At 37.4% G+C, this 14,304-nt stretch overlaps 1 protein-coding gene across 1 annotated transcript in view; it reads right to left on the bottom strand.

The window, feature by feature from the left end:
- The window catches only part of CCDC148 (coiled-coil domain containing 148), a 62,923-nt gene that overhangs the window by 9,517 nt on the left and 39,102 nt on the right, over positions 1-14,304 (bottom strand). The window contains 2 exon segments of the mRNA XM_009273181.1: positions 6,637-6,718; positions 6,720-6,793. Coding sequence (XP_009271456.1) covers positions 6,637-6,718; positions 6,720-6,793 — 156 coding nt within the window.

A 14,304-nucleotide genomic window follows, 5' to 3' on the forward strand; every position in this document is an offset into this window, starting at 1 on the left:
AAGCATTAAGTACCTCAGCCTTTTCCTCATCCTTTGTCACCATGTTTCCCCCTGCATCCAATAAAGAATGGAGATTCTCCTTTGCCCTTCTTTTGTTGCTAATGTATTTATAGAAACATTTTTAATTGTCTTTTACGGCAGTAGCCATATTAAGTTCTAGTTAGGCTTTGGCCCTTCTAATTTTCTCCCTGCATAACCTCACGACATCCTTGTAGTCCTCCTGAGTTGCCTGCCCCTTCTTCCAAAGGTCATAAACTCTCTTTTTTTTCCCTGAGTTCCAGCCAAAGCTCTCTGTTCAGCCAGGCTGGTTGTCTTCCCCACCGGCTCGTCTTTCAGCACATGGGGACAGCCTGCTCCTACGCCTTTAAGATTTCCATCTTGAAGAATGTCCAGCCTTCCTGGACTCCTCGGTATAAGACCTCCTGTATTTCTTGATCTTGCAGCCTCTTGCCCTAACTGAAGCTAAGCTGACCTATCCTGCCTGTTCCAGTTATTAACACATAATAACAACACATCATAATACAACTCATATTCCATGTCATCTCCAACAGGTATCATATATTCTCTTTTCTGCCTTATACTAAATACTCTGATATCCCAACAAGAAGAGTTAGGATGACATGGTAGATCTACAAAGGTTAGCACTCTTGCAATTTCTCTTTATTGTACTTCTCACCCTTTTATTCCTCCCCCCACCCACTCCCATTCCACATGCAGGTACCAGAAGAGAAAGACAAGCTGGGACACAGAAATAATGACATACCCTGATGTACTTCTAAATCAGAAACCAAAAGAATAGCCAGAGAATGGCATGGTGCTTCATACCACCTCAGGGCTGACTGAGAAACCCCTTAGACCTAACAGACTTCTTGGCAATTGCTATGACAAACAGAAAGAGAAAAGCTACCGAATTCACTAAAAATTACTGCTTCCGGCAAAACAAAGATAGTGTTTACCTTGAAAATCAAGACTGAGTTTTTGAAAAAACTGTTTATGATGACAGAAGCGTATGACAATGCTGCCACTTGTAAATTCACTAACAAAACAGCATCATGTTTCTAAAATTTAAAATACAACTGGAAAAATAGAGAATAGAAGCTTTAGAAAAAGATGCAAAAATCTAAGAAAATCTTAAGAATTTTAATAATCTAAGAAAATGTTAATTATAAAATTAATTATAAAAGAAATTATACCTCAATAATCTGTTGATTTTACAATCAAATGCATAAAGTTCCTATGAAAGTCTGAGACCTTATCCTACCTCCCAAAATATAGGTAATTTCTTACAAAGAAATTTACTTATGGAATCATCTCACATGAAAAGCTTCATAAAATGGCAATAAAAATAACTTCTTTATCATCCACTGGACTATATTGAATTTAAGCCGCTTTTGGAGATTTCAGTTTAAATGGCAGTCAAAATACCATCCTCTTTGTATGATTGACTTTGTGCAGAAAAACCTTTAACTATCATGATTCAGAATAAAACAGGTCTTCCAAACAGTGCTTATATTTCAGAATTCCCACTCATTTCTTTATATAGGCCATTTTTTACACATGAAGGGCATGAAAACAAGGATGGCTATAACCATATTTCTTAGAATGCTTTTATTTAATATTGTTTGGAATACTTATATTTATGGAATAAAACTCTCTCTTTTGCAATTATTCCCTTTCTGTATTCCACATTGCCTGAAGGCTTTCTCATAAACTCTAATTAGGGGCCACTGGATACTTCTGAAATTCTGTATTTAAATATATAGGAAAAAATCTGATCTGCAGTCCAATAGAACAAACATAGCATTGGTATTTAAGATCTAATGTTATTTTACCCATTCTCAGGTTTGGAAGTACTTGACATACCCTGCCTAGGTTACAAACTAGGTAGAGAGTGGGCATTTCTTTTACATTGATCACAGATATTTTACATATTCTTCTTGATGCCACAGAACATTCAGCAGAAAAGCAGCGGCAGTATAAGGTTAGCAGCCCTTTTTAAGGATCTAAGATGTAACATACTCAAATGAAACATATGACTGCTGACCTCAAACAGCTGCTGTTCCATCTGTGCATAGGCAGAGGACTGTTCTGTATAGACATTACACATAGGCCAGAGAAAAGTGGAAAGTTTGCACAATCAAAATATTTACACATTGTCATGGTTTAACCTCAGTTGCAACTGAGCACCACACAGCCGCTCACTCGGCTGTGGAAGAAAATTAAATCTAATCCAAACAAAAACTTTCTTGATCTTGCAGCCTCTTGCCCTAACTGAAGCTAAGCTGACCTATCCTGCCTGTTCCAGTTATTAACACATAATAACAACACATCATAATACAACTCATATTCCATGTCATCTCCAACAGGTATCATATATTCTCTTTTCTGCCTTATACTAAATACTCTGATATCCCAACAAGAAGAGTTAGGATGACATGGTAGATCTACAAAGGTTAGCACTCTTGCAATTTCTCTTTATTGTACTTCTCACCCTTTTATTCCTCCCCCCACCCACTCCCATTCCACATGCAGGTACCAGAAGAGAAAGACAAGCTGGGACACAGAAATAATGACATACCCTGATGTACTTCTAAATCAGAAACCAAAAGAATAGCCAGAGAATGGCATGGTGCTTCATACCACCTCAGGGCTGACTGAGAAACCCCTTAGACCTAACAGACTTCTTGGCAATTGCTATGACAAACAGAAAGAGAAAAGCTACCGAATTCACTAAAAATTACTGCTTCCGGCAAAACAAAGATAGTGTTTACCTTGAAAATCAAGACTGAGTTTTTGAAAAAACTGTTTATGATGACAGAAGCGTATGACAATGCTGCCACTTGTAAATTCACTAACAAAACAGCATCATGTTTCTAAAATTTAAAATACAACTGGAAAAATAGAGAATAGAAGCTTTAGAAAAAGATGCAAAAATCTAAGAAAATCTTAAGAATTTTAATAATCTAAGAAAATGTTAATTATAAAATTAATTATAAAAGAAATTATACCTCAATAATCTGTTGATTTTACAATCAAATGCATAAAGTTCCTATGAAAGTCTGAGACCTTATCCTACCTCCCAAAATATAGGTAATTTCTTACAAAGAAATTTACTTATGGAATCATCTCACATGAAAAGCTTCATAAAATGGCAATAAAAATAACTTCTTTATCATCCACTGGACTATATTGAATTTAAGCCGCTTTTGGAGATTTCAGTTTAAATGGCAGTCAAAATACCATCCTCTTTGTATGATTGACTTTGTGCAGAAAAACCTTTAACTATCATGATTCAGAATAAAACAGGTCTTCCAAACAGTGCTTATATTTCAGAATTCCCAATCATTTCTTTATATAGGCCATTTTTTACACATGAAGGGCATGAAAACAAGGATGGCTATAACCATATTTCTTAGAATGCTTTTATTTAATATTGTTTGGAATACTTATATTTATGGAATAAAAATCACTCTTTTGCAATTATTCCCTTTCTGTATTCCACATTGCCTGAAGGCTTTCTCATAAACTCTAATTAGGGGCCACTGGATACTTCTGAAATTCTGTATTTAAATATATAGGAAAAAATCTGATCTGCAGTCCAATAGAACAAACATAGCATTGGTATTTAAGATCTAATGTTATTTTACCCATTCTCAGGTTTGGAAGTACTTGACATACCCTGCCTAGGTTACAAACTAGGTAGAGAGTGGGCATTTCTTTTACATTGATCACAGATATTTTACATATTCTTCTTGATGCCACAGAACATTCAGCAGAAAAGCAGCGGCAGTATAAGGTTAGCAGCCCTTTTTAAGGATCTAAGATGTAACATACTCAAATGAAACATATGACTGCTGACCTCAAACAGCTGCTGTTCCATCTGTGCATAGGCAGAGGACTGTTCTGTATAGACATTACACATAGGCCAGAGAAAAGTGGAAAGTTTGCACAATCAAAATATTTACACATTGTCATGGTTTAACCTCAGTTGCAACTGAGCACCACACAGCCGCTCACTCGGCTGTGAAAGAAAATTAACTCTATCCCAACCAAAACCAGGACACACATAAAATGAACATTGCTGGTGGTTAGGTCAACACAGCCTCACCAAGCCTCTTCCCCCTTCCTTGTGGTTTCAGAGCCACCTGCTACTATCAACACAGTGTGAGTAAAGACAAATAAGCAGAACAAGCTGTAACAAAAAGAAAAGCAGCAGCAAAGTTTCTCATAACCTAAGCAGCAAACCATCATTAAATACGGGCTGCCCCTCTCTCTGTACCTCTGTTTCCATTGCTGGTGGAGAAACCACAAAATCTCACAATCACATGCTCCAACTGAGAGAACTTATGGATTATCCATACCAGTCAAAATTTCATCACATCTCACCCTGAAAACTCTCATATAGAAGATGAATGCAGACATCAAATGTAGAAGTTCTGCCTTAATTTGTTATTTTATAACTTTAAATCCAACATGTAAGAACAGTAACAACATATCAAACGAAGAACAAATACCAGGAAACATATGTCAGTGTGGGGAAAAAAAAAATCACATATACAATATAGTTTTGTAACACAATGCACATACACATAATCTTGAAAAATTCCCCTGTGTCTTTTTATAGAGGTTTATGTCTAAAAAGTTCACCTACAATATCTACAATAAGCCAATTAAAGGTAAAGGTAAAACCAATACTGATTTAAATTGAGCCAGGATTTCTCTGAAAGTGCATGGTTTGCAAACACATAAATATGGCTTTCTCAACTTTTGAACCTGAAATTACAGTCTCAAATGTTAGAGATAAATTTAAGGATAAGCATAAAACCATGAGTTACCTGGTCGGACCTCGTAACTGAGCAGGAGATTGGACTAGAGATCTCTTGAGGTCCCTTCCAATCTGAACTTTTCTGATTCCTATGAAAAGTGAGAGTATTCTGTGTGTTTTGAAGGAAAGAGAAACATCTCTTGAAACTGACTTTTGGACAATTAGTTGCAATTTTACTAACTATATGATTTAGCATAGTTTTAATGGAAAGATTGTGCTCTGCCAAGAATGTGTATTTCATCTTTAAGACAAATTGCAGAAAAAGAATAAAATCAGGTGACCAATGTAAGTACAGACTTCTTCAGCTAGAGAAGAAACTAAAGACATATTTCTTTGGACAAAGCAAGGAAAAGATATTTGAGTGCTATAAAAATAGATAGGGAAATTCCAAGTAGTGTAGGACTTTATTTTCATTCTTCTGCTAAGGCAGTCAGTTTCACCTGCCTGCAAGTCATTTATTTTGCTCTGCTATAATTTTTTTTCTGCTTTTAGTAAGTGTTGTAAATTGTTCTAGTAAAAACTTAATCAATTTGCTGTAAGTATGGATAGTTTTGTGTTTGGTCCGTCCCCCCCCCAAGGAATATCACTGCAATAGACACCTCTACCGACATGAGAATCCATCAAATTCTAGGGTGTCTAACTGGCCGTGTTGTAGTCCCATCAGTAAACATTTGCTCCCAGTAAGGTATGTTACACAGAAATGTGGCAGATAAATAAAGACAGGAAGGCAAAATCTAAAAAGAAAACATGATAACATGTATAAAGATTTTGTTTTCTTCCTTCTTTTGCACAAGCTTTCTGTAATGTGACACATACTGGTGTCACTAAAACCTTCATATGCATCATGAAAATACTCTATTTGAAACAGTTTAGCCTTGTTTTCTTAACTCTGCTTCTAACTGGCATGTTATAAGAGCACAGCTTTTAGTGACCCTTCTTGCAAACATGTTAGCACAAATAATCCCATAAAAGAGACTATTTACTCATCAGCATTTGAAAGACAAAGTGCTAAGAATCTATGACATTCTCCAACTTATTTTTTCCAGAAATAATTATGCAGTCTTAACAAATACGCCACAGGTGAGTTGGACTCTAAGCACGCCAGATTTCAGTGTAAAAAATAATCAGAAGAGGTAAAGTTCTAATAAAACAACCTCCTGGATTTTTGCCATATCATTTAAATAAATAAATAAATAATACAAATAAGTATGTGACACAGCTTGATTTTCTAAACGCATTACATTCACTATAGTGGATTTCTGATTTTCTATTAAGTTGAAGTTTAGACTTATGCATCGAAGCCATTTCCCAAGTAGTCACCACATAAGTACTTAGAATAATGTAACACAGACTTTGGATATCGTGAAATAGTTAATGTTAACATTATGCTTCAGGCTCACTTTTAAGGCCCTTGCACTGCAAAGTGCAGTGCGCGATCTTGCAGACAATATACTGTAAGGCTCATTTGCTGCATTGCAGCATACTTAACCGCAGCATTGGAAACTTTCATAGTCTTTGCCACATTGCTAAAAAGCACAAATCTCTAAGAGTTAGAAATTCAGTAGTGCCTCTGTGCTGATTTTTTGTGACACGGAGATAGTCACATACATTTATTTGTGTACGCTTTTTGTTTTTTTTTAGAAACGTAATGAAGTAACATAACTGGTGTGTAAAAGCAGGCAGCTTTAAGCTAAAATGGACAGTAGCAAGACTCAACTATTTGCTCATCTCTATACTAATACTTAATACTTTACAAGAATACTAGGTAGTGAGATCAGTTAAAGATTTTAAAGGCAATTGTACACATTAACATATGCCAAAATGTATAAAAGTTTCTCTTTCTCCTGAGCTCTACGAATCATTTCCTGTTCTTTCTGTAGCCTTTCTTTCTCACCTTTCTTTTCTTCTGGCAGCTACAGCAGCTTCTAGTTTAACAGCCTCTTCATGCTGTGCTTTCCAATGTAGAACCTGGAAGAAATGGTTGAAAAGACAGTCCTGCAGCAGACTTGTGTAATACTGTGATCCTGCCAAACAGAGACTGGGAAGGAAACCCATGTAATCCATTTACAAACTAAGATTTATAATCTTATCAGCAATACATAATCATTTAGTAAACACCACCTTTCCCCATGTTAATGTGCAATTCACAACTGATTGGCATAATATGCAATAAATCACATATGAAAAGATTTTGGGCAAAACTGTCAAAACCATCTCAGTAACATCAGATCTTAAATTCCCCTTCAGCACTTAGACTTTCAATAACATGTAAATTTCTTAATGAACCTATGAACAAATGGCAACCAATGCTAACAGACCAGGGTCTGCTCGCATCCTTCAACTCAGGCATTTCTGTAACAGCACTTAATTTCCAACCAGGACTCTGTGGAAATCGATGGACTCCAGTGACAGAGACTTCACCTTTTGTCAGCTTTCAAACCGTGCAAAATTAGTCTAGGATCCCTGGCCACTTGTTCAAGGGTTGTGACCAGTGCCTATAATGGTCTTATATACCTGACATCCTGCTCTTCTGAGGGAAGACAGACATCAGCGGCAGCTCAGCTGCCCAGCAGCTTCCCGGACCACTGGTTAAATGCATGCAGAAGCACGGCAGGGATCAGGTCCACAGCACCTCTTCTTACAGGGCCTGCCACACTTCTTAACAAAATGTGTCAGGGACAGGATGGGTCACTTAGCTCAACATGCCAAAAATCCATTCTTGACATATTCCTGACACACTGTATTGGTTAAACAAGACAACATGTCCTCAGTAACTGGTAATGGGTAGTGACTTATTTTCAGTGTTCTTGAGCACACTTCTGAGTCAGCGTGGATCCCCGATTTACCTTGGTGTTGTCAAGAGCAGTTGTACACTCATCTGTCTCATGCTGATTTCAATAGGATTAATGAAGTCTCCTTTTTGTTGGCTTGCCAGCTCTTCTTGCAATGGATTTGTCAAGTAATAACAGAACCCTGTATTCCTCAAAGGAACAAGCATTTCAGCCATTTTTCATCTGACTACAGTAAGTACTTTAATACTAAGATATTAAAATACTTTACTTATATTTTTTCCCACCTTTACTGCATTTCACTAGCTGTGTGCACAGGCTCTATTAATTCTTCTCTTCTGTCCTTGTGAAAGATTTTTGTTCACAAATCCAGCGCTCCCTGGGGTCTGAGGTTCTCAGTGAGTTGCATCTCTGAGTGATGTCGTGTTTGCCCCACTTCTTTGCTTAAATAACAATTATATTTTGTTCTTTGCAAAGTGTCCCAATAGACTAAACACTGCTGTTGCTTTTCATGTAGTGCAGACAAACTAATAACATGAAAATAACATGAAATTTTACAGTGGTTGTAAAATTAAACTCTTTATTAAAAGATTTAAAGATAGCTTATTAAAGAGATACTCTGCCTGTAATGAATGCCATGCGTACACAGACTAACCAACAGTTACTTTTGTCTCCTGCAACCTGCGTTTATCTTTAAAAGTTCAGTGCAGTTTGCTACCATACCCAAGCATAAGCATTAACTGGTGTGTTTTCATGTTTTAATAAAAACTACTGAGTTTTGGGGTTCTTCAAGGAACTTCCATTTACACTGTTATTCTCTCAGAGTACATATAACTTTTCCCAGCTTCAACTCCATCCGCAAAGTTAAGAATTATGATTTAGCTGAGCATTAAACTCTTTTCAACCTCTTTTCTTCCATCTTTGTAACTAATTCTCAGCGGAGGCCTGTTCATAACTGTGTTCCACCTTCTGAAATCTCCTTTCTCTCCTTTCTAGGAAAAAAAAAAAAGCTAGGAAACAGCCATCTTCACCAATTAAATGTTTTACAGGAAGAGAGCAAAGGCCCGAGTCAAAAATTATCCTTGCAACTAGGAAAATGTAGGCAGCTAGGAGAAAAAAGGCACAAGATCCTGAAAACTCAAACTTCTCTACTTCCCTCCATCTCTACCTTATTTGGACAATGCTACTAATTATTTTATGGGGCAGTGGGGTAGAAACAGGGATAAGTTTGTCTGTGCCAGCAAGTATTAATGGCACTGAATGAATGTCAGAAAATGTAGTGGGATGGTTTGCAAGGAGGGAACATAAACGTGTGCACATGGAAACTGCAGTTGGGCATGGATGCTTGAAAATATGCAAGAGGGATCAATTAGGATACATACATGCAAACTGCACTTGTCCATATGTATTTGAGTGTGCAGTAATGTAATGGCAGACAGCACAGAAACAGCTATTTTTCTTTTAGCTATTCTCACAAAATTATTTCAAACTGGAGTTCACACTTGTACAGTATGGAAAGAAAAATTAAAAATGTTACTGCCGTGATCCTTAGCACAGATGTTACTCTTCATATATGATCTTTCTCCTCAAAATTATGAAAATGTTCCCTTAACAGGATCTCATGTATATAATAGTAATAAAAAAATTGTTAATGAAAGACATATTTGGTAGAGCTTCTTTGGCAGTGGTAAAACTATCCTTTCATTCCTAAAAAGAAAAAAGCACACCCCCCCTCGCCCCAAATCCTTTAACCTGCCAGTCATAGGTATGTTAAGTTTCTGTAAGAACTGGGGAGCACACTGAGCACTTGTGGGACACACAGAACACCTGTTCTCCCCCCACTCCCCAATCTTCCATTAATTAGAAGTGAGATATTAACATAAATAACCCTTAGACATAAGTACTGTAATATAAATAACTCAGCATCTGCATTAAATAATTTCTTTTTTTTCAGAAAAGAGAACTAAATATGACTGGTCCCACTTCAAAATCCACTGCATATGAATCATTTACCTTAATTTCGCAATGTACACTGCATATGAATCATTTACCTTAATTTCCTCAAAACAGGTTATTAAAAGAAGTACTGGGCAAAAATTTTTGCTAAGTAGTAGGTTTCCCCCCCAGTAATATGCTTTTGGTCATCCCAAATACTTTAATGAATCCAAGCAGTATGTTCCAAATAGTTTCCAAATTTTTATTTAATGACTTGATTAATCAAGACTGCCATATGACAGCATAAATACCTTGAGCCCTCTTACCCAGGCTGTGGGAGATCCACATTCAATTCTTCATTCTGTAAAAAGGAATATGAAGCCATGTTTAGGGTTAAAATTATTCCAGGATGCAGAAAACAGAACCAGAGCAGCTGAGGTTGGAAGGGACCTCTCAAGACCGTCTAGGCCACCCCCCACGCTCAGAGTCAGCTACAGCTGGTTACCTAGGACCATGTTGAATCAAGGTTTAAATATCTCCAAAGGGTGGAGGCTCCACAAACTCTCTGGCCAACATGTTCTAGTGTTCATCCACCCTCTCAGTAGAAAAGTGATGGATGGAATGGAATTTCAAGTCTTTCAGTTTGTGCCCATTGCTTCTCGTCCTGTCACTGGGCACCTCTGAAGAGAGTCTGGCTCCGTCCTCTTTGCATCCTCCCTTCAGTTATTTATCTACATTGATGAGATACCCCTGAGCCTCCTCTTCTCTAGGCTCAACAGTCCCAGCTCTCTCTGCCTTTCCTCATAGGAGAGGTGCTCCAGACCCTTCATCTTAATGGTCCTTCGCTGGACTTGCTCCAGTAAGAAAGAAATAATTACACACTTTTTGGGACAGGGCCCTGTATCCAGCTGGCCTCAAAATTAAGAAGAACATCCTCATTTCTAGACTAGCTTGAACCAGGGTCTTCTCATTCCCTGACATTGTAGCTGTTCCATTTGAAAATCACCAAGAAGCAGAGGAGTGTCTCTCTTCCAGTGTCCAGACATTCACTTGGGAATGTCTTCTTTGCTGTCCACTGTCTTTTCTTTAATGTCAAAGAATTAGTCTGGTGTAGAGAGGAACACATTTTCTCTATAGGTCAGTCCTCACATCATTCTCCCATACCAGTTCCCATACTCAGTTCTGGGACTCAAGTCTTTCTCTCCTATCATCTGAGATCTTATTTCCGTAAGTTTGTTCATAAGTTAAACACATCAAGTTGACAAGCAGATGCTGTAAGATTTAAGCAAGTTCCAAGAAAAAGAAGCAGGCATTTAGCTATGTTTTTAGGCATAAGAGAAATGCATTTTCTTAAGGAATATGCAAAGCAAGGATTCTTGTTCAGTGTAGGGGCACTACCAAAAAGGCAGGAAAGAAGCAGGTAAGAGGATCTAAACACACTTTCTTAGGAGAGTTGTCTGAACTCTCCCAAGAGAGCCACTGAAGGTGAGGAACAGCGAAGTATAAGGGGCAAGATGTATTCAGACCTTTATTTCAGGGTTTTCTACAGTTCTGACACCGATAACAAATTCAGCACTAGACGGGGTCTAAACAGCTTGCTTAGCTTGGCAAGAATGAAAATGGATAAATGAAGACTTAAGCAAAAAATTGCCATGTAGCAGAGGTTTATTAGATGGATCCTACAGAGGAAGCCAGTGGGTTTGGGCCTGTCTCATGCAGAGGGAATGACAAACTGATTGGTTCTAACCCATACAAGAATAACAATACAATCAAGTGGGCAAAGAAATCCATAGCGGCTCCACATCCTAAAGCAAGCAAGTTCCAAGGGAAGCGTCAGCAGAAGAATGTGTATCACTGTTAATGAAAACAGCCAATTACAATTTCAAACCATCCGTCTAAACAGAAATATGGAACAACAATAAAAATAGAATGAGGATTACATGAGATGACCACACTAGCAGCTAAGAGACTTCTAGAGGAAAGGTGTCAATTTTCATAAGACCCTATTTTCTGGAGCTTAGCTGTAATACCTGAAATGAGACCTCCCCCACACTGTGAAACTTGTAACACAAGGCATTTGTCTAAATAGCAATTTTGGCAGCAGTCTGCTCATGCATTTTAGCAGTTTAAGAATCTAAAATAAATGCTAAATTGTTTCAGTTACCCTTCACTTGCTACACTAATAAACTTAAAAAGGAATGTTTTGAAAATGAATGTGGAAGAAGATGGAATAATTTCTACCTCACTTTTGAAACAGACTGAAGCAAAAACATATACATGAAGCTTTAAAATCTAACAACAAACAAAAAATGAATGAAATCTGCTAAAAGTCTACTCAGATTGGAGCTAGAATAAACTGCAGAAGCATTCCAAGGAACGTTAAACTTCTGTAATAACATCATTGAGATTTTTTTAACTGAAATGAGGTAACGCTCAAACTATGTAACAAAAAAAATGGCTTTTTTAAAGTTTGTATTTTCCTACATCCTGCTTCACGCTCCTTTCAAAGTCTCTTCGATAATGAGATATATGCCAATGTAAGTGGGCTCATGACATGATACAGCTCCAGTCTCCTCCAAGTCTGAGAACCCTCTTGATCCTTTACTGGTCTTCTCTAGATATTAATTTACCTATTAACCAGGGATCTTTTTTAGTTGTTTGATTGCAGCCATTAGTTAGCATGGTCTCAATAAAAGTTGCAGTTAACTGATACTTCAGGGCAACTACAGACTGGAAATGGATGTTGAGACCAGAATTGGCCCAGCAGAGAGTCTGTCAAGACAACAACTGATGGAAGGAAAGCAAACAACAATAAAGCAGTAAGGAGATACAGATACTAATCCAGTCTAAAATCATCTCAAGCCTCCTTATTCATTCATTTTGATTAGCAGTTGTTTGCATGGCATATATTACACACCAATCTCATAACAGGCCATAACCACTTTCCCTAGTTATTTTCACATAGCTCTTCTGTTAAAGCCTTTGGATTCAAGTCAGAAATCAATATTCGGGCACAATCTAGATTTTCAACAGGTTTCATACAAACAAGTGAGCATAACCAAACATCAAATATATAATTTCACTCAGCAGACAAAACATTAATCATGCAATGAGGTTCCCCAGCCAAAACTGGTATGCCAATAATTCAGTGCATATCTCTACTACCTTCTACAATGCTATTTACACTGCCCTAAATCACTACTGAACACACTTATTTACTCAGTGGGTAGAATCTGCTTTCCATTTTTACCTAGTTAGTTTTTTTGAATGCATGAGCCCATTGCCAATCAAGAAAACGGGTAATAAGAATGACAGAAGGAAGGGAAGTTTCATTGTATTATACTTTCCCACAATACCCATTTATTCTTTTCTGTAGGCAGCATATGAAGTTACTTTACATTATCCCTGCCCCTCCCACGTTTATCTAACCCATGCCTCTTCATTAAGGCAAAAGAGAAGTCACTTCCTTTAAAAAAAAAAAAAATTCATAATTGCAACAAAAAAGGAAAAATTGGTAAAAAACTGAAAAGCACTGTTTGCAAAATACTTATAAAATGTGATTCAGTAGGTTGGCATTACACCATGTCTTCCCCACATGAAGAGTTAAAGTCATAGAAGATAAAATGTTCTTAACAGAGCTGAGCTAAAGTGTTTTATTATGTAAGAAATACCAAAAATTAGGAATTAAACAGCTGATTCAAATGTCGATATATTTCACTTTTTAAACCACATTCAAACATTAAATCATCTCACTGCTAGAGAGTAGTTCTAGTCCCACAGCCTCAGCTTATTTTGTGGGCCAACCTGCCTATAAAGGGGAAGGTCTCAAGGGAGTACCATCCACAGAAGATGGCAGGGGCCAGAATGAAAAGATTCCCAAACCAGTCCCCTGTCCATATCATCACAGGTTCAAAAATTAGGAGCTAGACTATCTTAACTCATGATAACAAAGGATATAGTGGACTGCCTCTTGCAGAAACCCAGCCTGCATCTATATTTACCTTGCAAGTTATGCTTTACTGTGAGTTTGTATAACACATAGTACTGTGGGAACCCAATCCTATCTGAGAGCCTCTGGGCATTACTGCAAAACAAATAACAACAAAGGGCAGGCAGCAAAATGGAGCATAATAGTTGAGGAATCTCTGTGGCATGCATTTCCATACTTTTAATATTTTGCTGTTTAAAAGTGACTACCTGATGCTGAATTTCCAGCATTCCTACAATTTAAGCTTTTCAAGAAAACCCACTGTATTCATCAGGTTTTTCCTCCAGAGGTAGTATCGTGCAGGTCTGAAGAACAAAAAAAAAAAAAAAACCTGAACAATAATTCTGATTCACTAAGGCAGTAACCTGGGACCACAGAATGCACAAAAAAAAATTAATGTGTTCTTGATTGCATTCTTTCATTCCTATGAGTGCAAAATCAGAAGGGTAGTTTACTGTGTCAACAGTAAATGTTCTGCTTAAATATTAAAAAAATCCTAGTAGTTAAACTAATATTGAAAATACCACTGAAAACTGGATCCCCTATTGCCTGTTCCACAAAGAAGCTTACATTTTAGCAGTACAAGCACTGCCAACATTAAGTTCTAAAAGTTTTTAATTACAACCAGCATTTCAAGTACATTGAGTACAGGTCCCTGCTCGGGGTGCCAGGCAAACCCCCGCCTGGCCTCCCTCACCTTCCCGGTTGCCTTTACACAACAGATATGGGGCCCTGGAACTTGAGGGCCAGGCAAACGAGGATGTAGA

The sequence above is a fragment of the Aptenodytes forsteri genome, unplaced genomic scaffold, assembly GCF_000699145.1.
Source record: "Aptenodytes forsteri isolate BGI_AS27 unplaced genomic scaffold, ASM69914v1 Scaffold174, whole genome shotgun sequence".
Classification (NCBI taxonomy): domain Eukaryota; kingdom Metazoa; phylum Chordata; class Aves; order Sphenisciformes; family Spheniscidae; genus Aptenodytes; species Aptenodytes forsteri.